At 41.3% G+C, this 26284-nt stretch overlaps 1 protein-coding gene and 1 long non-coding RNA gene across 17 annotated transcripts in view; one reads left to right on the top strand and one right to left on the bottom strand.

The window, feature by feature from the left end:
* The window catches only part of Pfrx (6-phosphofructo-2-kinase/fructose-2,6-biphosphatase), a 33692-nt gene extending 8141 nt beyond the window's left edge, over positions 1–25551 (bottom strand). For 4 of the 16 annotated variants that reach the window (XR_015312109.1, XR_015312107.1, XM_022837730.2 and 1 more), the window contains exons 1-7: positions 11922–12367; positions 10941–11202; positions 9994–10294; positions 7834–7977; positions 7469–7660; positions 7002–7236; positions 2176–2303 (exon numbers count right to left, since the gene is read on the bottom strand). Coding sequence is in view for 5 of the 16 variants with exons in the window: in XM_022837730.2 (XP_022693465.1) it covers positions 2176–2303; positions 7002–7236; positions 7469–7660; positions 7834–7977; positions 9994–10294; positions 10941–11202; positions 11922–12174 (1515 nt within the window). In the remaining 11 variants the exon portion in view is untranslated. Of the gene's footprint in view, positions 1–1741; positions 1941–2175; positions 2304–3128; positions 4963–7001; positions 7237–7468; positions 7661–7833; positions 7978–9993; positions 10295–10940; positions 11203–11921; positions 12381–16372; positions 16479–17795; positions 18369–18619; positions 18918–21906; positions 22137–24935; positions 25251–25337 lie in introns of those variants that run through there. The other 12 variants (XR_015312113.1, XM_022837734.2, XR_015312115.1 and 9 more) reach the window with 11 other exon arrangements.
* LOC147753128 (uncharacterized) lies at positions 19277–20303 on the top strand. Its single transcript, XR_015312119.1, has 2 exons — positions 19277–19598; positions 19797–20303. It is a non-coding gene; the product is annotated as an uncharacterized LOC147753128 (long non-coding RNA).
* Positions 25552–26284: the final 733 nt, after the last annotated feature.

Below are 26284 nucleotides of genomic sequence, written 5' to 3'. Positions count from 1 at the left end.
GTAGAGTACAAAAAAAGGTAGCGTATGAGAGAGTGTATGGAAAATCCTGAAATTATCTATTGAAACAGTATACTCTCCAAAAAATTTCGTTTTCAAAGCGTCAACTTACAACAGGGTAGAAAACACCATTAAAAGGTCAAGACAAGAATACGAAGTTATAAAACCTACAAACATTGCTCGTTCGCTGTGACGTTTAATAAAGTTAGTAGGGTGGTATAAATCTGTGGACTATTCACTACAGTCAATTGATATAGATTGACATCGATTTCTGGGTTACACTTCTGCCGAATATGTTAGAACAAATGCAGCCAATATAACCATGCAAGCACGACCGTGCAATTAGTACAGTCAACAAAGAAGCTGGTAACAACATGTTAACATGTCAAGCATAATTTAGTGCTATAGTCGACGTCGCATCCAGCGCCTCTATACGAGCGCAGGTCTAGTTTTATGGGTAACCTTAAAAAAAAAAAGCTCTATTAAACGTTATATTATAGGCTAGCATCTAATTATCTGATCAAAATCGTCATGAATCGTTGATATATCAAGGAGGTCACACACACCTTAAATCTGTCCCTATCAATCTGGGCTGTATCTTTCACGTGAACCGACTGCATGAGTGTGCTCGTACAAAATAAGATTTTGAAAAGAATTCAAAATGCTAAGCCAGCGCTAGCTCCAAGACCGAAAAGCATATGTCCATACTCGATAGTACCACTAAGATTGCCTATCTTAATCAGGTAGCACTTTGGCACACACTGTGATTTTGCTGGAGTTCGTTTACGGAGTGAATTCACCCACGTAAGCGCGATACGATTCAGGTTAGAAATTTACACAAAACGGTGTACTATAAACTAGAAAACGTGATGTTACTAAGTACATCCCATCAGCATAGCTTCATAATACGTTTTTTGACACTGAGCATTGATGTCGTACTTCCTGTGACAGAGTAAACCTTGTACCCCCAAAATGACCCTTAATGATCTGACGATCGATCGGTGTTGACATCGTACGTTCCCCTCAAAAGCCTGTGTTTGCTTGTTACATCGGTGAATGCGTGAAGAATTTTACCGCCAACATTCTAAGAAGCAGTATCGCTGCTTTTACAAGCTAGACAATTTCATAGAGCTATCTATTACGATGAAATGATAAAGGCATTAGACAAGCAACTGTGTTTTAAAGCTTCCTAGATTAATCCGTATCAAGCAAAGAAAAATAGCACGTTTTCCAAAACGATTTTGTTCAGGGTTGGTAACTCTGCCAATTTTCGTTTCGCGCTATAGAATTACTTCTCTAGTGAGCGTCAGCCCGATTCACTACGTTGACTACAAAAACAACGTATGGCCCGAAAGTAACTAAATATGCAATATAACTTACGCTGTTATTATTCAGAATAGAGAAACTACAATAGAGAAACAATATTATGGTTATTGTTGTTTTAAAAAAAAATGACGCAGGTTTATTAGGGGAATAATAGTGCATATGGCCTTATAAAGAGTAAAACGTTAATTAATGGTCTGTTATCCAAAATGGATAGCAGACCATTACCTAATGATATAGAGACACAGAGCATTTTATGATAAAAAAAGTGGCCAGGGTCAATGCGACCAGTGAAGCTTGCGGTACGAAATTTGCTACGCTGTATCAAAATACTGCCAGCATTTTGCCGTTTCAACTTCCTCTCGATACTCCACGGTGTATCTAGATAAGGTTCTATACCATTTAGCGCTTTTCCAAAAAAGTCACACTTGTTCTCGATAGAAGAAGTGTGATTTTTATTAACATTAATATTAATAACATTAACCGCTTGCCAAACAGACCATGATCAATTTCTTTTTCGGTGCTTTACGCAAGCAACGTCATAAAATCTTGCTTTCAATAGCTATCCGTAAACAATTATTTAACCTTAGCGCCTAGTTGAACGCAGGAACGGCCCACATCTGCGGTTGAAAGATGGAAGGTTCAAAAAGGCAAATATGCACTAACTAATTGTTGTTATGAACTACATAACTTTTATAAGAAGAATTTGCCCATGAGACATCACTCATTTGTAGATACAAATCTTCTGTTGCACGCACATGTTGACTATACTGTTTTCGGAACCGTGGTCTCTAAGCAACAAGTAGCAAAGGATATTTTTTTAAACAAAGTTGGATGCTGATAGTATCTACTTACCGCTGGCTTTTCGCGATGAGTGTCCACCGCTTCGATGCCTATCTGGAGCATCTGTAGATCGCAACCATAGGCCATCGGAGTCAGCTTGAGGATTGTGTGCAGCGGAACGCGTAGGTACGGAAGCTCATCTGCAAGGTCGGCGACATCGAAGGCAGTGGGGCACGTGGGGTAGAAGGAATAAAAACACCAACAGGATTCGAAGAGTACGCGGAAGACAGACAACATCATAAAAGCAACATCAACCCAGAGAAACAAAACAGCAACAGCAATAACAAAAAAATGTTTAACAGAGAAATATACATAAAATTGCTCTTTCTTTAATTTCTTATAGATGAAAATCGGCTTATTTCTATATTTATTCGAATAACTTAACCCTAGAGCTGCTTTGGATACAGTTACTAATGTTAGGTAATTTGCTAATTATACCTCCTGTTGACCGACCTCCAATCGTGGTGCGATTGCTGGCGACTGCCCCATTGGGCCAATGCTATCTCGCTCCTAGGTATTACACCGTTCCATTTAAAGAATCCACCAGCTTTGCCGGTATTCAACTTCGTCGTCCCCGTAAAACCGCTGCTCCCTCGAGTTTCTAGAAGGCGCACTTCGGCCTCAATAGTTCATTCCTTTTGAGGGTGAGTCATTTTGTTGAGGGTCTCAGTCACAATTTCTTGCTACTTATCAAAACCCTCTATAAGACTTACTCCAGGGCGACTATATGATGACTCATTCAGTTCTCTATTTAAGAATTCTTCTATTCCTCAGAATTTTCGAAACACCCTAAAACATTCTCAAACTTTTTTAAAAATTCATAGGTGTCTTAACGGCGGCAATAATCGTGCGATACTTGGATCTAAGCTCATCTCAATGCACGAAGGCGATGCTCGTGGTAAATTCGTATAGGCAAACGGTGGACTCTTCTACGAAACCAGACAAACAATAAATACAGTTAACGCTACGAGAGTATTGTATACAATGATTTATTACGCAATCGTTTAACATGTGATTTGAGATGAAACACTCCTCATTACTGAACACCCTCTAAATGCTATAGGAAGTAACTAGCGTTTTTCGATAACTAACTAACTAACTAACTAACGGTAAGTAACTGTGTGGCTGTGTCAGTGGTAAGCCATTGCAGAACACCATTGAATTACTGGTATACGCTATGCACAAGCTCAGTTCTATCAAATCAGACATATTATACACTTAACTAAATAGACCAACCATGTTATAGTACAATATATATATTAAGTATTTCTGGCACATTGTCGAAAGTCCATGCGGTGATCTGGAAGACGAGGATAATATCTATACTGCTATAAATTGTTTGTCAGACTGCCTAAACGTGCAGGCAATCAATGATCTTCATAAATATGGATACATATAATTAGTGTAGATGCAAACAGCTTTACTGATTGTAAAGAGCACAGGACAGAAATGTCTATCTCTCTAATTCCGCTGAGAGACAGTCACGGTACGTAGACTGGCGTATATAAACACAAAAGTAAAGTTTGTATGATCAGTAATACGTACAGATAAATTGTAACATATTGACTGGTTACACACGATTGTGTGTAAACGATATGCAACTGTGCCTATCAGTACTTGACAGTGTTGTGATAATATATCTATTGATTTGTCCAGACTTCTATGAGATCACAATATTATGTTATGTCTAAGTTACGTTGCTACTTTGAACAACACATGCTAATTGTGTCATGTCTTTAACTTTGTATGGATATTTGCAGTGTGGTTCTAGTTGCACGTCTACCATTGTGTAACACGTTTGCCATCTGCCAAGAGCATTTGACAAGCAGTCGTCTGCTGGAGGGGCGTGGAGCCTCTTTTGACGATGACGACAATACCTCGGCGTCAATCCTCGACTAAACATGGCTGACCTTTTATCGGCATCATGACCACAAAATGATCCTGGGCTTCACTGAGTCATACTGATCTCATAAACGCAAACTAGCACCGTTTATTTCGATGTCTATATACGGAGGACCGCGAGAATATATAGGCAGACAATAAAAAGAGCATTCTATTTTATGCCCTGGGACTGCTTTGCTCTGTTTCTGCCTCTTACATGCAATGATTTGATAAATGACACTACGATTCATTGTAACAATGTTCGCATTCACAGCGTATTGGCTGTTATAAACTCAACGACGATTGAAATAGGTTTCGCACCTTACTCTCTCTAAAAAATGAGGGACCCAGTAGCCTTCCCCGAAGCTTTCAAGAAAATCTTCCAGGATGTTGATTACGTTAGCCTTGCTACGTGCAGGACCACCTATTATTGTGGTTCGGATGCCGGCGGTGACAAATGTATTTGTCCTTAACTAATTACAATGAAAGGATCATTGACGCGAAACAGCGGACAGGTCGTCATCGTCAAATTGCCGAAAGTGAAAGACAACAATTTCATTGACTTTCGTCTGTCTGGCATTATACACAGTTAATTTACCCATTCAAGCTGAGATTTCACATTCTAATATAATGCGTGTAAGCTATCTATGTTTTCGTGTTCCGTTAACCGTATTCGCTGTTCTCTTGCCAGCTCGGCCTCCTAGCTTTCCTCGTAGAAACAATAGTCCCTGCGTTTTTCGACCTCTGCCTTGTTTGCTATATGTTTGATTTTTACTCTGTTTCTCTGCTTTGACTAAATGAGGTGGTGATCTTGAACGGCCTCGATCGGCACGCGGAAGATGGTCTGGATGGAGCCCGACGCGCTTTTCTGGATTCGAATGATGGCATGGAGCGGCACGTGTAGGTAGGGCATCTCATCTGCCAACGAGAACAATACCAACAACAACAACCAAAACAGCCACAAGACCACAGCAAGAACTACAATAATACAACATGCCTCAGAAGTGAGCACACGTTTTGTTTCCTTCGCTCGCCCCCTTTCGGTCTTTCATAGTTTTTGTCTGGTAAATTTGCACACCCTAATCGCCCTCCTGTGGTAGTAGTTCTTATAGATTCGTATAAAGTATACGAATGAATGTTTACTTTCCCATCCTATACATACAAGTGGAACCCCTTCTACCTGTAGATACAATGTAACTATCCGAAGCAACCTTGCTCGGCACATTATTTGTAGTGGTCATCGTTGCCGGTTCGAACGGTTCATGCGTGTGCGATCAGGTTCATAATAAAACTCGCAGGTTTGGCTTTGTGTGCCGGAATGGCCTTCATAGGGCACAGATAATGCAAGCTTAGTATCACGAGGATACAACATAGAATAGGTATCCGGACGTGCCTCATGATATCAAAGTGTTCCATGCAGAAACAATGTTTCCCAAGTCCTTGGCTTGACCCTTAAAGAAGATCCTTTCTTTCTGGGGAAAGTGATGATCAACTTTGGCTGCATCAAATTCGCAGTCCCGAGCTAGTAATAAACGACACCTAACATTGCCACGCGTATCGATCGACTAAGTGTCAAAAGCCACCTTCAGAATGTATGGAAATGCACGCTCACTCTAATATTCCCCAAGTGAGTAGAGAGACTTTTTTCTTCAAAGAACAAAATTCAGTACGGTTTTAGTAATGGTACAGTTCATCCTTGACACGTGTGTTGCCAACAATTTTAGGCTGGTATGCTTGACCAGCCGTAAGAAAACGACTCTGGACACAGGGTCAAAGAAAAAAAGCGTAGTCGTATTAATTCTCAGTTCGGGCAAGTCTGGCCAGGTAGGTACCCGGTCCTCGTGAAGGTCATGCATCCAGAGGAGTCCTACAGTTTCTCGGTCCACGATGATGTCAATGCGTTATATTTACTTTTATGGGGTTATGGCAAGTCCTTTTTAAATGCAGAACGTGAACGTGAAAAGAGGAAGAGGACAACGTATTTACAAATCGGTAACCTTTAAAAATCCTTCAACCGCTCACCGATTTGTACTCGAAAACTGCGTCGTAGCTTGCGTATGTTTAAGACGATGGCAGGATACTTGTAGGGGCCTTTCTTATGCACTGGAGATATCGGCTATTTGTTTTATAACTACGTATTCTCTACTTTAGTTTAAAGCGATTCGCTACGAATAATTAAAGCACCACCGGTGCTTTCATTATCTAAATACGCCTATATGGTTGATATTTTTTGTGATGGAACGGAAACATTCAGGTGCTTCTGCTAATATAAAAATTGCACCGTACTGGTTTTTTTTTGAATATTTAGCAGAACAGAGAGCTCCCATTAGATTTGCCCACAGGCAAAACAACGGAACAACAACTGCAAGTAATACGCATCGCATTTAAACGTGCCTTACCAGAAGAGTTTTTGCAGCCGAATATAGCGTTGAAAAAGATCTAGATAACAAAATATTCTGCTCGAATTCACCTAGCGACCTTGAATGTTGATGGATGACTAGATCCAACTGGATTCACGCGAATAATGTTCTCAATTACCCAACAGTAAGCACCAAGACATCGATGGGGCGGAAATCCGACCTGTATGTACATACACCAATTTCTGTTTTTGTTTTGGTTACATGAATGATGTACCACAGATATTATCAAATTGTACACATCGAAAAAAATGTGATTCTCTACCACAGTTAGTAGTTTTTAATAATCCTAATTAGCATCCCTAATCTGAAAAGCATGTTTTGGATATGTGCGATTCTCATATAATGTAAGCAATGCTCCAATCCTTAATAGTAAATTGTTCAACGGATATCCTTTGGCCATCAGGGAGTCCTTTCGTCATGAACGCAAGGACCAAAAAAAATCTACCCCACTTGCTATACAACCTTTCTTCATAACATGCTAGCAGTCTCAAAACTAATTATCTGTAGGCATAAACATGCTAGGTAATTCGTACTCACCGGAGTTTTTATCGAGGAAGTAGGCCAAAAGGCAACGCAGAACGGCCTGGTGTCCTACAACAAGGACATTCTCCTGCCTTTCAAGTTCCATGATGACAGGCTCTAGCCGTGCGACTAAATCCTCATAGGATTCACCTCGTGGGTAACGATAGTGGAACTTGTCCTGGTCACGTGCAGCGAAGTCGGCCGGAAATCTCTCCTGAATCTCTTCGTATGTCATCTCCTCGCAGATTCCCTGGAGAACCCATAGTAATGTCCACGAAACGATTGCTGGATATAAATAATATGTAAGACTAACACGTTTAACTCAGCTATAACAAAACCTAACGGCCAATAATCGTAATACCTAACAACGAATGACAAGAACCTGACTATCATTACAAAGAAGACCTATTTTCAATAAACGCATTACAGCTTGTCTAGATGCGCACTATAGATAATAATAATGTTATGTGCTCTTAACCTACTGCATCAATTTCGTTGAGGCCTTTCCAGCGTTCTTGTGGAGCATCGATTCCTCCGGCAGTTTGGATGGTTCTCTTCAACTGCGAGGTCCACACGCGTAGACGTGGAATATTCTGCTCCCTGATAAACTTTGCTAAAGCCCGTGAGTACTCCCAACCCCGTGGAGACAAATCCGCATCCCCTCCAATTCTTCCCTACGGGTTGACAGTGGGTAGACAAATGCTACGTTACAAGTCCTTCTTGAACTAATACACAGAATAGAGAAAGTGGCCTATTTATCTTTAATTCAATAGAATAACCTCAATGAAATGATTACATTCGGATTGAATGATACTTGAATGATAGTAATAGATGAGCCTAAACAAACCTGCAAGTTGAGTTCACTTTCCCCATGTCGTGTTAGGTAAATTGACCTCGGCATTATATGTATATTCATTAAGTAATATACGACACGCGACTGAATGTGTCCTTCGTGACGGTAAACAACAACCTTTTGACCGGTGTTGAAAATCTGTGCCAGAGTCACAAAAAATTACGCGGTGTTGTTAATGAACGGTGTTTGCTTCAAGCCGTACTGATATCTGCCATTGCATAAAATGTTAATGTTGAGGAGCGATAAGCGCTAAAGGATAGAGAATCTACACAAAGAACCATCTGCTACAAAAAACGGCATTTTTATACTCACCATATTTCATCATTAATCTGCCACCATAGCAAATGGTTAAATTGATAACAACACGATGCCCCGCTTTTTGTCGGCATTAGCACTACTTCCTCTATATGCATGTAGGCAATAACAGCATGAAATATTTGCATATACGGTTGCGTTAATACACATCAGAAAAAAAACATGCAGAATGCACGTTTTGCCACGAAGCCAACAACTGTTCTACACGCTGTAGTAGGGGTCCAAAAACAGAAGTATTATCATTAAAAATACATTTGTTGACATTAGGGACTTCGGAATGGTAGGGGCATGCTTCTAGGAACCAGCCCATCGCACCGTTGAACTGCTCGTACAGGTTCAATTGAATCTGATTAGCGACGCGTTTGAAACATCGTGCTATCCTAAGCGACTACACGTACAATAAGAAAGAGCGATCTATTATACAGGCCAATGAGAGATCACGGTAGTCGGCGGACGACTCCTTCGCACGTTACTCGACGCCAGGCAACGCCGAGGGCGTCTTTGTGCACCAGCATATTTCTTTCTATACCATATGCTTGACAATATCTTCGTACGGTACGGATAGTAATGAACAGCTTGAAACGGAGAAGCCAGCCGAACGAAAACCCTCCAATACGACATGGGCCTTGCTTCCACGTAAAAGCTCATCAATTATAATCTGTGTTTGACTCAGAGAAATAGTTTTCTACGCTATTAGACTTTCTTTAACTGATACGTACTCATAAAACAAAATAGCTATTTCTACCTTCTACATCAATAGGATGCACACTGCAGAGACCAATTGATCAGAGGTACTGCAGTCCACTGAGGATAGATCAAGAGTAGGTATTATACAATTCTGGTGTATTACAGATACGGTTAATGTACGCTAGTGCACAAAACCTACTTTTCATTAGAATCAGGCGTCTATTTTTGTACTGTAATTTCTTCGATAGTACTGCTGTTCGCCGAGCGGTAGGTTTTGAATGAGCCGAAATTGAACGTGTACCTAAACTTGTAGAGGAAATAAAATCTAGCGATACGTAAAGATCACGTAATTGATGTATTCAAGCAGCGCTCAAAGCACGTCATACCACACAGAACTATCAGCAGCGAAATACTGGCACGAAAAAACCTAGGTATCGTTAAAACTAGCATATAGAGCCCCCGGCAGCGACAACCCCGAACCACAGCTTTATTTGATCTTTGTTTTCGTATTTGCAAAGGTCTGGCTAATGTTATCAGCTATCACAAATCACAAAAAAGAAAAAAAATATTACTCGTAAATTCCTGAAAACTATTTATCTAAGTACTTGCAATGTTCGTAACGATCGTAGACTAATGTGTTAGACCCACACAGGAATCCTTCCCCTCGGAAAGCTATACATGAGTTCTCCTATTAGAGAGTCTTTTCTGAGGCTAAGTACAGCAGAGAAACTACCGATTCACTAATAGTAGGTCTATTTATACAAGCTATGCTTGCTCTCTATTTATCTTTAACATAATTACCACTCTTTGACAATGAGCTGATGAAAATTAAATTTCACGCAGTTTACTAGTCTGGCCTTGCACTTTCTATAACGAACCTATAGAAAGTGTAAGGCCAGACTACAGCGATGAACAAAATCGTACATAGTTCTATACAATGTACACATAGAAACAATACAATAAACCCCCAAATTGTGTGCTTAGTAAAAGCGTTCACACCCGCACTCTGTGTAAACATAACCATTTAATGCTCTTATGGCACGATGATCCGTTCCCTATAGTTTGCTAAACGCACATTATGGAGCGGTTTGCCGATCGGCTGTTACTGCAGTTCCAGAGAAATAACTAGAAACGTCATCTGCGGTACACTACCTTTAAGAACGAGTAGTTTTCACTTTCATCCAACGTTTGGTAGCATTCTTCATAGTGCCGGATTCGTTGCATGAAGTCTTCGAGTGCCTTATCCTCGTTCATGTAGCCCTTGTAGTCAGGACTATTGATTTTTACCTCGCGGATGTTAGCCTCGATGATGTTTGGATCGTCGCAATAGCTTTCGACAAAGAACAATTTGAAGCCATAGCGTTCGCAGACAACATCGTGAATCAGCTTACGGCGATCCTTTGTCGTGTTCGTAGCGTCGTAGACGGCAACCTCCCCCTCGTCATTTTCCAGCCTATATGAGTCAAGAACAAGGGTACTATGTCTGCTAACATCCATGATAATGACTTAATTGCTGAAGTTACGTTTCAGACCCTAAAGGTTAATCCTAACAACACACAGAAATATTATAATACAGAACAGTCACACCTACAGGAAGAACCATCCTTTGCAGAAGTATAACCTTCCGATAAAGCTCCAGATAATATTATATATACATATATCCTAACTGACCTCTGCTTAACAATTTGCTTACGCATAATTGCATTCTCGTTTACGTATGTGTGGTATTATTGCTACGACCAGTGAAACCTGCCACTTTATGGGTGTCCCGAAAGCCATTTTAACTGAACCCCTACTTCGTTGATCAGCATGTTCACTGTTTATGGTCAACTAGCGCGCGTCCGCTTTTCTGTTTGACATAGATATGTTCTTAGTATTTCTGCTATCCAAATAATGATTTTCTTCACTAATACGACTCTGGCTGTAATTAACAGTGTGGTGCCATCAGGTCCAGAACGATGCACTATATAGGCTAGCCACTATAACACTCGTACTTTACAAATTTAATGCCCATTAATATAGGATCTAAAAAAAGGTCGAACTATTGGCTGTGTCCTCAAACAACAAGTGTATATACAATGCAGACGTTTCGTACAGACCATTTGCACATATCTTCCAAAGCGTCCAAGGCACATTTACTGCGAACAGCCATTGCCTCGGTGTTGTCTGGACGAAAGAAGTCATGACTTTTGTAGGCTTCTGTTGCCTGTCGCCGGTATTCACCCACGTTAAAAACGTGCGTTTTGATGCCAATCCAGTTGAGGTAACGGGTGAGCTTCTTAGCTATGTAGGTCTTACCTCGCGCCGGCAGACCGACCATAGCAATAACATGCGGTAAATTCACATAGTTCGTGCGGTCACCTAAAAACCATAGGATTATATATAATTAAGTTATGTTGAAATAAGTAGCACCGAAAAGGTTGTCTCGAATATCACCAATAGCTCTGGTAGGCGCTATCGTACACGCGATTTTAAGAAAGCCACCGATAGAAACATTTCCGCATACAACCTCTTACAAGAAATGAAAGTCAAACATTTTAAATGACAGGTGTACGTCGTAAAACAACCTTATTATTAATAGTAATAAGAACCTTCCCGTCGCAACGTACTGAATATTACACACACGAATATCGTGAAATAGAAATTAGAATCGTATAGCCCGGTTATCGCTTGTATTTTTATATTGCTATCTATTATTCGAAGGCAACTTAAGCGCCGTTAGGTTCAAAATTGGAGAATTATTTTAACGATGGACCCGCTTCAGGAACGGATACAGTTTTATAAACAATCCTTAAAATAACATTGCCTTGTGTCAACTCTGTAATATTTCGAAACATTTTGTTGTCGAGCTACAAAAAATTTCCGGCTCAATTTTCGGCAGTAGGACATGAGGTGGAACCTTTCCTGGAACACCTGCAAGATCTACTAGTAGCAATGTGTTATCTAAATCAAACAGATCAGAGACAGTTTTGGGTAGGCGGGTTCGTTTTCCAACTGAAAACAACATCAATAATACGATAGTGGCTACCAGTAGGTCGAGAGACCTATCTAACAATTAGGAGGAATTGTGTCGACACTACCGGACGCGCTGTTCATACGTATCTTCTTCAATGGCGAAACTTTATTTTGACACATCTCATCTTTGCAATGGCTGCAGTTTGAGGGAAATGGTAGCATTTGCCAGCCAGGCTGCCCTCGAGTAAGCCGCGCAGATTGGCAATCAGGCACATACAAAACATCGAGTTCAACAGCCACGAATGTCCATCTCGAATCGCTCGCTTCCTGATCAACGGGCAGCGTAGTTTCGTCACGCAATGAACCTGTTCCGAGCATTCCGTTGCTAACAAATTTTTTTGTCCACCCCTAAACACCATAGCACGTTACGTGGGTAATATCAAACCTAGGCCTTCAACCTTGTCCTATAACACACATAACTTGCCAGACAGACTCAACGGTTACCACTGTTATTCGTATGATCGTAGTCGTATTTAAACGTTCAAAATTTTTCAAATTTTCGAAGGCAGGGCATGTTTACATCGAATTCAAAGACAACACGGCACAACAGAGGTACGCGCCCGCAAAGGACGCGTCTGCTAGCTTTTGTTTAGTACTCGCTTGCGCACAATACACATGTATCAGAACGACGACTAGGTTCAATCTCCTATTGACAAAGTAACTGCAGTCAAAAAGCAGCATAACTGGCGTACTCGTACACTCGGGGTAGATACTTTTGACGAGTGTGCTTTTACGGCTTGCGACCGTGTCGAGCGAGTTCAGATCGGCCTATTGTTCACAGCCTATTGTTTCGGTACGGTCAGGCCAGTCGGCTAGCTATTTAAACAGTTAGTTGGCCTGTGGCGCTGCGTAACGTTGACAAAACAACGGCAGGATGGGAGCTCTGGCTCTTGAGCTTCGGCCAGTCGAGTGTTGCGAAAATAGTGCCTATCATTATCAGTAAACTAAACGACGGTTTCTAATGATGACGATGGCGATAACGATTACAACTTATCAGTGATAAGTATGATTGACAAAACATGCGATCCTGATCTGACATTAACCAGTTAATGAGATAAGAGATGAAATAGTTGGTGTCACTAGTCTGCACATATACAACTAAGTATAACAAAAATATCATCTTAAAAGCACAGGCTGTACGTATGGTAGCTAGACGCAAAACACGCATGAATTCAAGCATAATGGGAGCTTCATACGGGTAAGTGAGATTATCAGCCTTCACCTGGTGTGACAATCCATTACTGCTTTATGCAGTACTGTATCCCTAAGTAATGGTGAAGACAATGGGGTGGATCCATTGAAATAGTATTACACAAGAACACCGAAGACGTATTCGTTTTATACGAAAGAAAGGGCTACGTACGCCGAGCACGCTTTGTTTAGGGGGAGGAAACAAAAATGAGACTGAAAAGCCTCTTTCCATGCAAAAATTGCGAACTGTTCCTTCTGACCATTTATTTTAGATATTAGTTTCTCTTTGTAAATAGTGCCCTGCCATTCTTATGAATAGTGATACATCTTTTTCTGACCAACCTAACCTAATAGTAACCTAAACAACAGTTTTATTTACAACTTAATAACAACAACAGGTAAACCCTTTAGCACTATAGACGCTTGAAATTCTCTATTCAGAACATCACTAATACACATAGATAATATCATATTTACCATCACAGCTGATATCTCCTACTGCTCCAACATAACCACCTTTAGTAACGCCACTAATAAGAAGCCATTAACCATCCTTATAAACTATAGAAGTTTATAGAGTTATTAGAAATTAGGTCGACCATAAACTTGCTTTGCACCATCATTACCAGGGCACCGGTAATGGGAAACTAGGACTTCTACCTGTGTGCCTTACGCGGAAAGCTGGCTCCGGTAATTTCTCGCAAAACAACCGACAATGCGCCATCAGTTCGAAGGCCGCTTCAGCATACACTTCACTCCCGCGTGATCAGAACATCAATGTTGACGCGTTCTAGCAGGATGCACTGCCGAATACCACTAATACAGAAGCGCTTTTATATTCTTACAGACGGTTGCTGCCCTTAACAATATATAACTCCGTCGCATCCGACCAGCAATGCGTTGGCAGATGTTGGAGAGCTGAAGAGAAGTATGATCCATTTTTTTCGATAGCTGCGAAATTGTAAAGGACGCTTCACCGCGCACCCGTTATTATACACTAATTTTTAAAACCTTTACATTGTGTATTATAGGCAGAAAATAAGTGGATCGGTGAGTTTTTAAGTTGCCAAGTTTTCAAATACTGGCGTATGTTTTCGTAAAACATACGCCAGACGACGCTGTACGAGTAATGATTTAATATAAGGTTTGAAATCAATAGTGAAGGTTACCTGGACGTTAACCATACTAGAGTGACAAATGCCATCGAAGACGCATAATAATCTGTGGGTTGCAGTAACTCATATAGGGCTGGGGCCGGGTTCCGGGTAGTTTTTCAATGTATTGTAAGACTATAAAGTTCTGTAAGCTGAACATCTTTTGACTCACGTAAAAAAACCCGATACACCAAAGCTTTAGTGTATAGTTCCATAAATGAATACAGGCTTCCCATCATTGGGTAGACGGCTTGTAATAATCTTCGTGCGGCACAGTTACTCGAGCCTCGCCGATGTTTCACAAGAAATAACGCTTTCAAATACAACATATACATTAGATACGAGAGAACGACCTCAAGCAAGAGCTTCGTAAACCACTGAACGCTTGATAAACCGCTAAAATTATTGCTGTTGTAAGCAGATCTTGGTCTCAATTGACTTCCCATCTCCGATGGCTACAGCGGCGCGTCCGTAGAGTAAAAGGCAGACGCAGGAATAGCTCGAAAAATTATCTTGTCTAGATTATATATCAGACTTCTGGCTATCTTATTTTCTGGCTGGTCAATGGTTCGGACATGCCGCCATGTAATCGAGATAGACGTCTCGATGCTCAGAAATGCCCAAGTTGATGGCAACCGAGACACAATATTAGAGGAAACAATTATAAAAATGACTAAGATAGCGTAAATTTTATAGTTACCAGAAGTTAGCATAACTGATTGGTTAACTGCCAATCTGCGTTCTTGTGACCGGCTGATATTTGAGCAATCTTACCATTTGCTACCATCTAATTGACGAGATAAATATATAGAGTATATACGTTTGCATGTTACAATGGTATTATGTGTGCAATCTAAAGAATCCGCTACATTACCTTCCAAGTACCGCTTTTTTGACCGTATTCTAATAATAATAATAAGAAATATAACAGTAAAACACTGGTCATCAAAAAGGTAACTCTTCGTTATCATCAAGCGTCATTTAATGAATGAAATAAAAAATCTCAGCGCTCAGTTTACTCTGCTCCGGGGACTATCATTGAGAAATTCTCACATACACGCATCACTGTATAGAGAATGATAGAATTTCCCGCCTATAATGGCAACATTATTTCGATCTCGGATATCAATCTAAACATAGTTTTTTTTATGAACATATCTGCTTGCAATCGGTTTGTTACCGTCACAATACAAAAATGCCCGCCAAATTCACTGTTGATTTCTACACTGGAATTGTTGCTATGGCAACACGTAGTATAGTAATGTTGTACCTAATCCATTACGTAAGATGTGTCATGATCTAGCTGCTTCGAAGCACCTCTGCCAACGTTTGCATAGGATGCGGCTAGACTGACAAAAACCTAGATTCTGCCAGCTGAGCTGGAGCGCCGTATCATCGAGCGGATCTACGGCGGACAAAGTCCTCGGAGCGGATTGATGATGAGAAATTGATACAAACGGTTAGCGTTTTAACTGGCCGGATTCATCACTGTTACTGACGAGGCATGTTAATACCATTAGGCTTGTTTAAAAAGCCGGCTACTTTATAGCGATTTACCAGGCTTTATCAGGTTTTAGTAGCAGAAAGTTTACAATGGCTTTATTAGAAACCCATAACTTAGTTTTTAGACTATTGCAAAAAATTGTACCTGTTTCTTAAGTAAGCTTCTGATGCGAGCGGCCACGTTTACATGATCATTCATGATCATCAACATGAAAAATAGCCCACGTTCGATGTAGCGACATTTCTGGTAAGAATACATAAATAGCAATAGTCTGTTATGTCATTTTTGCAAAAAACGACAGTTACATCGTGTTTTAGCGTTTCTGTTTGTTTGAGTCCGCTTACGCGCTACCACTTGCCATAAACCAGATGCCATGTATTTGGTATCTCTCGGAAAGATGGCAGCACCAAAGGTGATTTTAGAGTTAGTATGGCAATGTGCCGCGTTTCGCTATGAACGAACAATTTCTAACAAAAAAATAAATACGCATCAAACAAAAAGTGTGCTTCCTGTTACCACGCAACACGCACACATGGTAGAAGACACACAACGACCTATAAAACGAAACGAACTTCGAAAGGTTCAGCTACAAACAGATCAAGTAATAATGTTGCGTTTCCATAAGACTAAATCGAGTGAGTCATTAATTGGTCTAGGAGGACGATACCTGTCTGTAGGAGGATCCTATGAGCGTTCTGGTTGTCCCATACGTCAATCTCGGCAATCAAACCGTGTCTATCAATGAGTCGCAAACCCATCAAGCATCAAACTTTTACCGTAGATAATAGCAACTGCGATACTTCGAGCCGGCTGCCCTATACGCGTGAAGTTTCAGAGAAGTGGCTCACAGATAGCAAGCGCCTGAACGTCGTTATTTTGTAAAGACACTTTATAAGATACAAAAATTCGTCAATATTAAAAAATGTCGCCAGAGAATACGATGTCAAGAATAGTTATTATAGAGGCGAACTTAATACCCGAGCCTCTAACTCATGCCTACTTGTTTGCCTTAAGCATTAAGGCAAACACATACATCTTAACAATGAAATGCCAATTAAGCATGATCCTGAGTCGTGATTTAAAAAAACAAAACACTGAATTAGATCGTTCGGGTGCAAAGCTCCTTCAAAAAAGCTAGGGAATTTTGAGTCTGTTCAGTATGTAGCCATATCTCATTTTATCCTTACTGCTTCTTATTGCACATTTCCATTGAATCGCTGCAATAACCTTTGTTGTATTGATTTCAACTATCCTGCAGAAAAACTACTGGCCTATTTATTGACGATCCAAACCTACCGCTCCACCGGGAACTGATCGCTACTGAAATTTGTTACGCAATGGAAATTATCGCCTTTTCCTAGTTGCAATTAGGATATTATCTCGAGCAAACATTGACCTTGACATCCAAAACGATTCATTCGAGCTCGAGAAGCAAATGAGACTTTTTGAAGATTTCGATGTTTTTAAAAAACGGTTCACCCTAGGATACTATACATTTGTTTTTATAATACATTTGAGAAAAACGGGTTTTGAAAAATCCAATCTGGCTCCTCTGCTAAAAATGCCCGGGTCGACCGACTCATATGCTGTCGTACCTTTGATCAAGCACCATTGACCGAAAGTCTCCGTCGATGATGTTGGCTTCACGTGGAGGTACCTAGTAACCTTGTCGATTAGTGTTTCGACAAAGCCCCAAATAAAGGATTCCTATGAAGCCAGTCATGTAAGCTCTTACTTACCCATACAACTCAGAAAAATTACGGATGCAATCGTTAGAGTTATGATAGAGTATGCTTGTCTATTTTAGCGTTTGAGAACGGGTCGAAGAAAAACAATAAAGTGCTTTTTGTCGTTGAAGAATAACATTACATAATGTAAGCTACGGTTGTGACTAAGTTGTGTGCCTAATTCACTCATTCTACATAAAAGCAATTCGTAAAAACAGCTGATTTTATTTGGTGTCTATGTGTGGTTTCAACTTTGCATATGTTCTTGTGTTGACCAGGGTCGGAAAAATTCGTCCACTTTTAAAGCCGCTTTCGATCTGTCCTGTTATAACCTCGGAAGTGTGAAGAACATCAACGACCTACCTCTCACTGGAAACGGTTTCGTGCTGCTGCTATAACGCCTTTTTCGGATAGGATCAATGCGTTCGGCCATCATTCGCAGGTGGGCATCTTGCGCTATTTGTCCCCGTTGGGCGCACGTCAGTCCAGCCTGGCAACCACACCCAGCCGGTGACGTCGTTGAAGCTACGGTTGTCACAGACGCCATCATTTCGGGTTCAAAGTTTTCAACAACGGGTTTAATGGCGCTAGCAGCAGAACACCTGCTGCAGATTAAAGTAGGACTCGTTTTGATTTTTGTAAACAGAAGACGTTTATGGTAACAGAGGTAGGTAAGGTTGTTCCAAGCCCGTCGTTACACTGGACCCACGTGAACTCTCTCAGTACGGAGAGGCAATGAAGGGAGAAGCTTTATTCGCTATGTCTCTCGTCTAGTGACTCACGCGTCGTGTGTGCGCTGCTGTATGAAAGGCAGCTCCGCGCTCCGGCAAGTATTTGTTGCCGCCGGTGACATTTTTGTTGCCGATAGCAAAAACAGGTGATCCTTCTAACAGCGGCACCTAATCAAGCTAATTACAGACAGTTCGCCTTGTCGGGCTACGCAACACCCGAAGACAATGTCCACCATAAATTTCTATTAATACGGCATATCGATCACAATGAACATGAGCTCGTTGAGAAAGACTTAACAGAAAATATAGATGCGTATGTGGTGGATGAAAACTATTTGCAGTTTCGACTCTATTCGCTGAACGTCTTATATGATGCTTGAATAGAACACTTTTGCCGTTAAGCAAATAGGTACTACGGGTATCAAAGTTATTTATAGCTGAATAGCAATGACTTACTGAAAGGCTTGTGAGTCACTAACGTTTCGACGATCTGGACGGGCGGAGCACTCGTCGTCAAAGCAAAGCGTCGCTTTGTTTGTACATATGATTTCACTAACGACGATTATAGCACAATAATATGCGTGAACCCCTTCGATTCGTAAAGTGGCGCTCAATTTTGGCGTGTACGTCAAGGGGTCCTGTTTGTACGCATACTGTTTCAAGCCAGCATTGATTTTCCAACCGTCAAAGTTTAGCAGCCCGTCCCTTTGCGCGGACAGACCGAGTGCAGGTGCGGACTATACTGAGAAGTGTCCAAGGCGAAGCTCTTAGACGTCAGCGGCGCCCGAAGTAGCGGCGGCAATCGTACTAGTACCTCGTATTGAACTTGTTGTTTTTTCCAGGGAACAGTTTACAAGGGTTACTAACGAGGGTACCAGCTGCCGACAAAAAAGATAAACTGCACACGGTCATTTACAGGTTGTCATATATCTCGAAAGCGAAAATCCTCCGCGTGCGTAATTTGTTGAGACGGCAAGCCGAACGAGCGTATGTCCTGTTAACACAAATGTAATGGAGTTTAACTGCTTTCAAGGACTGGCTTTTTGTAGACTCCATGCGGACGGAGAGTTATTTACTCACCTCTCCGCTGGCTCGACTGCTGCCCTCTCCTCTGTCGACACGTCATGATCTTTGCTGTTGCTTTGGTGCAATCCAGTTTTCGATCTTGGAAGGGCAGAATTGCTTGCGTTAAAGTGGACTTTTCGATGTAGTGCTGATTCGGCGGAACCGTGTATCGACACCTGGATGCTACGTGAAGGAATTACCTTGTATGGCCTCTCCGTATCGAGTGGCCAGTTTTTGTCCTTCGGGAACTGGAAGGGCCTGACCTAGACTAGTATTTACATCTAGATCAGTTATCGCTCTGATAGAGCTGGGTCGGCGCAGATCGTACGCCACTGGATACAAGTTTCACGCTGGAAGTTAGGAAATTAAAGTACGAATGAAAATATTGACAATAGTACTATGGAAAATCGAAAAAGTTTTTTTTAGAGAAAAGCTGGGGAAGACGCTTGGGTATGGTGGAAAAATCTAGCTTGCCAAGGGAAGCGTACTGGCAGACCTGGATAAGGCCTATTCCATCCGAGAGATCTACTAATCTGAAGATAATTTGTTTTTTTTTGTTTTATCGAAGGTAGGCAATGCGAGCTAGTGCGAGCTAAATTACCACCCTGGAACTTTATAGAGGCGGACAATGCGAATACAAGCAACGAGAATCCGTGAAACTGACTCTGATTCTCAAGTTGTTTATAGCAACAGCGGCCAATTCAACATCTGCTCAACTCGAAAAATCATTTTAGTTTCGCTGCTTCGTAAATATAAATGAAATCATAGGTAGGTAACATGTTATATTGCAACGGCGCACAGGCCGGCAGCAGAGACGTCCGAACACTGACAGGCACTATCCTTACAAGCAAACCTAAGGACTTTCCTGTCAGTAGTAGTCAGTACGTTGAGCGTAAGGGTAACACAAATAAGCTCTTGGTTAAAGGACAGATATAAGCCCGATATAGTACTACTTCGATAACAGTCATACGAGAATTATAGGAACCTTCTAACCATAAGTACGCTACTTGTTTACAATAATACACTTTCTTAGTCCATGACTGGTCTGAATAAATATCGTTTTCATCAGAACTTACGGCGTTTCTGGTTCTCAAGTTTTAAGCAGAGGTAATCGTGTGCTTCCCACTTAGTTGCTATCGATCAGCGGTACATAAGGTAGTACTCGTGCAGATAGGAAGTTAACGTCCGTCTAGCAGTGTTTTATGTCGATAGCTACAGCGTCGCTTGTGCAGATGACGTTAAATGGACCATTGGTTCTGATTCTAACAACTGATGGAGCGTTCCCAATATTGTCGATAATATAGCAATAAAAAATTAATTAACAAAGGGTGTCATTTAAATACAACTCCGTGCCGACACTTTGGCTCAAAGCTAGACAACGAGGACCCTTTAATATCGCAATGATGAAATGTTTTTGAATCTTACATTTACGGCCAGAGGCGAAAAGAACGTCAAATTTCACTTTAAAGCTTAATGGTCCCACGGCGCATTCCTATACAGTTCGCAAAAACGTACTTGACGTCGTATTTATAGATACAGGCACAAGGTCAGATTCTTGTTGTACGAAAATCGAGCACCGAGTCCGACTACACCATTAGGATAGGTTCGATGTTATGATAAAACAATGCTGCCTAATGAGCTTTTACTAATTATCGAGTCGGGGATAGCTGTTAAGGCAGGTGTCTACGACAAGGCCATTGTAGTAATGCGCTACCTATCCCGTTAAAATGATCCTAGAAGCTGCAAAACGATATAGAAAATTAGCCTGATTTTCTATGCTCTAATTATGTATGTACGTATGTAGATTTAATTGATATTCAATGACATCAGAATGGAATTCTGACTGTTACCTATAGTCGCAACTAGTTTTAGCCAAATAGGTCACAATTATGTGTGCCCGTTAAAGTGAACACAATTTAACAAAAATTAATTTCTGATTTTTTGAAGGTCGGAGATTCGTCTATCTAGTAGAATAGGTACCCGGCAGAACACGCTCCTAAAATAACCTAGTTAGCTAGTTAGGACATAACTATTCGATAATTAATCGCAAGCTCCTTTTAGGACAATGTAATAGCCTGCCTTTCAGAGACATTAGCGCCGTCACAATGGCAAGACACGCACTACCAAAGAACCAAACGCTATAGTGCTGCATTATTAAATGACGCCAGTTCAACTACAGCCTTCCTTCTGCCCCGTTCTCTGAGGCAGCAAACAAAAGGCAGCATATAACAAGACAGAATCAATATAAATCAATGTTCACAGCAATAGCAGATGACATTACAGTTTGAAGGGGAAAAGGTCTCGTATGACGACCCCCACCCGATCGGCAGATTTGTCTCTCGACTCGAAGAACCGGCATTTTATTAGGGAACTGAAGACCGCTAAGTTTAGCTTTTTTATGGACATTTTTCAGTAATTGTGCCTTGCTGAGATCCAGTGTTTACGATGAGAAAGAATCGTTATAGAATAGTGTTTCTGAGTTATTCGACGACAGCATAATGGACTCTCGTTAGTCTGCACGATGACTGATGTTGATCAGTCTCGCTAAATAGCACAATTAAACTTCTATATTGGTAAGGGAGCTAGGTTAAGCTTCAATGATGCTTTGTCTAGTTCCTTTGATCGCCGCAAAAGCATCGAGCTGTAAAGCTAGCTCTTTGTTTTGAAGTATCACTCACCTCGAATAGGGAACGGTTTTGTTCCATTGGAGTACTTTCGGGTTGCTGGTACTGAATTGTGGCGATGAATATGCCGATGTAGCATCTTGAAATCGGCCTTGACACTGGGAATGATCAAATTAACAATTGACCTTAGAGGGCGCCAACTGAGCTCGCTTTATTCGCGTAGCGTTTGTATACGACGTCGGTTACGGTTCACAATTTAGAAGATTTTCTCTGATCACCAATTCCTGTAACAGTGACAAAACCGAAATCGTAAAGTCGATATTCGCAACGCGTAACAAGGCTTATTTTTTTCTTGTTTATAGAATTTACTATGTTTTTCCACCTACGTTGCATAGAGAGTACTGAGATAAATAAACATTTTATGTAGCGGTAAATTAATGCCAGCCAACTCCTCAACCGATCCCAAGGTAATAATTTCGTAAATTTATTGGACTGATGCATATGAGCTCCGCGATACACTTCGGAGTAAACAATCGTCGAGGTAAACGACACACCTTAACAACACAAACGTATCGATCCAAACTCAAAAGTGAATTTCGCAGTATGCAAACTCTTTAAAATCTATTTGTACGAGCCGGTTTGTCCCGAAAAAAAACACACACATTCAATAGCTAGGTCGCTTTGAAAAGAAATAATTTTACGGAAAAATAAACGTTAACATTGGAACAATCTTCGCTGACCGTTTTCACAGAGAAACAGCACAGAACATCCTGTAACTATAGTCCTCCATCTCTTTGTCAATGGCTTACTATTTGCACAAGCACAAAAACCTTCCCGTCAAGTAAGATATGACAGCTGCATGTAATGCATGAGTATGGATTATACCAGAAGCACATTGATACGGATTTATTTCGTCATCAGAAACGTGCAAATAATAATAAACGCTTTCATCAAGTGTCAAGTGTTACTATCAGCAACTGTAACCCTAATAAATGCACTGTCTTATATCTGGCCCCTTAGAGTTTGGCACATGGGCTAACTTAAAGCTTCTGCAACGTTCGTCAACGGTCTAGTTATCTGACAAGTTAAAAAGACAAAAGACAAATTCGGTCTTTTATCTTGAACACGATTAGGTAACTTCTACAAAGAGTAGGAAGATCGAAGTGCAGCACACTTGGCAGGCGAAGCGAATACGTCATAACGGCTGAAAAACTAAACCTGAATCTGTGTGCGTGCAGGTGCGAATCCTATTTGAAAAAAAAACAAACCATATCAACAGACCAGTAATGACATCTAATTGAAAACTTCCCTTGATCAAGTGCGCCACTTTGGATGATTAGTGCTGCAGCGCCATCAACTTACAAATGGGTTCACATTATAGCTATAAGGGTATGTTCTGTGTATCTGTTTGAGTCTAATTTTTCTATCCATTCTGAAATCGCTTATTCAGAGTGTTTAACAGACTGTAACGTAAGCAATTTCAAAGTGACCTACAATACGACATTAAGCTTACGAGCCTACAAAGGTAAAATACAAGGCCGACGTGCTGTAACACACTGCTAAATGTATAGAACATAGTGACGAATCACTATTAAATCTAACTGGTTAATGTTACGCATTTACGTTAGTTATTAACATTATGAGACAAGCATGGCTCATTTCTGGTCGCAGAATTGAAGGTCGCCACTTAAGACACCCTGTGCAGGACTTGGATTTGGGTCTGTGGGCTGAATTACTGAATAGTCATCGTAGATTCCATCATTGTGTCATAAAAATGCTCTAAGGCAACAGGAAGTCCAGTGAGACTCCTCTTGGCGAGTCCTGGAGGCAACATCAAGCAATGTTTTCAAGATCTGTGATAAGAGGACAACAATGGATGCTAAAGGCAACACTTCCAATAAAAGGAGTTTTCTGTCCGTCTCGCTAGATAAACATCCTCCAACTGATATTCACTTATCGCCAAACATTCGCGTCCCTGACAGAGTTTTTTCTGCCTGGGCACGTAATCGACGTTCAAGATATAGACATCCTACCGACATCACCTATATAACGGCACTCTAGAGAGGGGTGCACAACACGCATAAATGCATACGTTGAACCGGGCATAGGCTTAATTAAACAATTTCGACAGCGGCACCCTTCAGTAGCGAGGGGTTGGCTTTGATGCTTGGCACTGCTATTGGCGCTGTTGACGACAAGCTTCGGAAAGAGCTACATTATTATTCCGAGAGAATATCAGAGCAAAAAAATACACAGCCGTCCGGAGTCGCCAAGAAGTGATTTCTACCGGCCAATGTTCGTTTTGTATAGTGCTAGGTTTGCACGGATGCCCGGGAGCCTGGGCTGCTCTCTAGAGCTATATCTGGCATAAGCATTTCGTAGGCGTTGTAATACGTAGCTAGTTGTGAGTTCGATTGAATTGCACGACGCTCTCTTTCACACAGCCTTTCTTTTCCCATTGTGGAGATTTACTGGACCGCAAATGGCCGCTTGGATCACTAACCTATATGCCATTTTGTTCGGATTCCACGAGAATGGTAACGCAGAGTACATTCTGTAACGTTCAGTTGTAATTAATCAGCGCACAAATATGACTTGCCAGCTTGTTTACATAATAGTACCTAGACAACTGTTCAGGAATTCAGGAAGTGATCCGTTCTATCGCCTACTACATTGCGGTAGGACAGTTGCGATCTTAGTTTGTTCTATCTCCTATTCATCTCCACCGAGTGTGTTTTTGAACAGGGCGTGCCTTTTGCCGAACTAAAAACGTCAAGCTATTTATAAAGAACAACCTTACCAAGGCGGGTCAACAGACATTAAGATTAATTTCGACTGCTACAGCGTGTTATAAACGATATTTTGTAGCGAATTTATGAAACTAGTGCGAGCTCCCTGATAGAGCGTATTTTTTCCCATAGGGAAATCATAGCTGGACAACAAATGCGCCGGCTACTTGCCAACAAACGAACGTTATAATTTTCAACGAAGAAATCTACTTGAGCATTTAGAGTAAAGGGCTTTGGCCAAATGAGTCCGTATGAGCTCCTTCAAAAACAAAAGTCAGTTATCATCTTCTTTACCATTCTCCCGTCGGATTGAAGCACTGGCCAGTGTTGACTCCGTTAGCACCAAATCGCGTAGGTTTCCTCGAGGACCTGACCGCCGCACTACAGCACAACGCACGCACACCCACCTACACATACACGGAGTTTGACAAACGAGTTCCGTTCGTGCGACTCGGTGATCGGAGCGTCCATTGGTTTCTGAACGCTTCGTCGGATAGTGTCGTCACGCCGGGCCTGGTTGTATGCGTTCGGAATTCAGTACTTTGATCCGACGGCAAGCCAGGCGTTGTCGTGACAGATAAATTGCAAACGAGACTATCGGAGTTGTCCCTATGGATGGCAGCAGCAGACGGACAAACAGAGTTAGTGGTTAGTTGGTTGCCTAGACGCCCTTCCGCTGGGCCTTCCCTCCCTCACCTTCTTTGCTGTTCCGGCCGCACCTTCGGAACCAAGAGTCGATCGATTCGTCAGCTGGAGGAAGATCAACTTCTTCGACGGCTAAGCGCGCCAGTTGCTTAGACTTTTGTTAGATAATAACTGCTGGCACTGATTCAGGCTCGTCTGTTGCACGACTCGACTAAACTCTGGCCAGATCAAAATCAGTGCTTCGAGCAGATCAGTGCTTCACCTGCTGCAAAATTAGAAGTAGAATTAGGCTAGCTGGATCTTATATGTGACAGGCGAAACAAAGACGGGAGAGGGCAGAAACAGCCGTACTGTACTGTTCAACCGAAGTAAGCAGAGGCTCACCATAAAACCGCTATTTTTTTCAACTACTCAATAGCGACCTGCGGAGCGCGTCAGAAACAAATGACTCGCAGTCGGACTTTTACCTATTGTCGCGCCACGTCCGCTTTCCGAACTCTAGAGCATGGCAATGAGGTCCATTTAGAAAACTTGCACTGCCGAACGTAGCTGATTGTCGTACGGCAACGTCACTTGTCGAGTTGGATAGTCGGTACAACCCGGGCAAGGAGATCTGAGTAACGATCCAACTGTTCATCTCACATAATTGGTATAATTAGAAGATGTCATAGGCATCACAAAGAAACGTGTTTTTTTCGTTTGCACATCAGCGGATAGAGAATTCCCATTGCCATAATGAAGAATAGTGTACCGCTCGGCAACGAACTATTACTAGATATTTGTACGCGATGGCGGACTAATATGCTCGATTTAATGTCTACACAATTCAATTACTTGACTTTTTGGTGGAAATAATAATTGCGGCCCCCGTGATCTTGAATGACTACATTTAATGGACATGTTGTGCTGCATAAATTTCCTGAGTTAAATAGTGATTCATTTTTTCAGGATTGCTGTCAAGAATCGAATAATTTTTTTAATAATAATTCTCTATATAT

The sequence above is a fragment of the Varroa jacobsoni genome, unplaced genomic scaffold (assembly GCF_002532875.2).
Source record: "Varroa jacobsoni isolate VJ856 unplaced genomic scaffold, vjacob_1.0 scaffold_725, whole genome shotgun sequence".
NCBI lineage: Eukaryota > Metazoa > Arthropoda > Arachnida > Mesostigmata > Varroidae > Varroa > Varroa jacobsoni.
The sequence above is the reverse complement of the archived record's forward strand: the minus strand, read 5'-3'. Positions and strand labels throughout refer to the sequence as shown.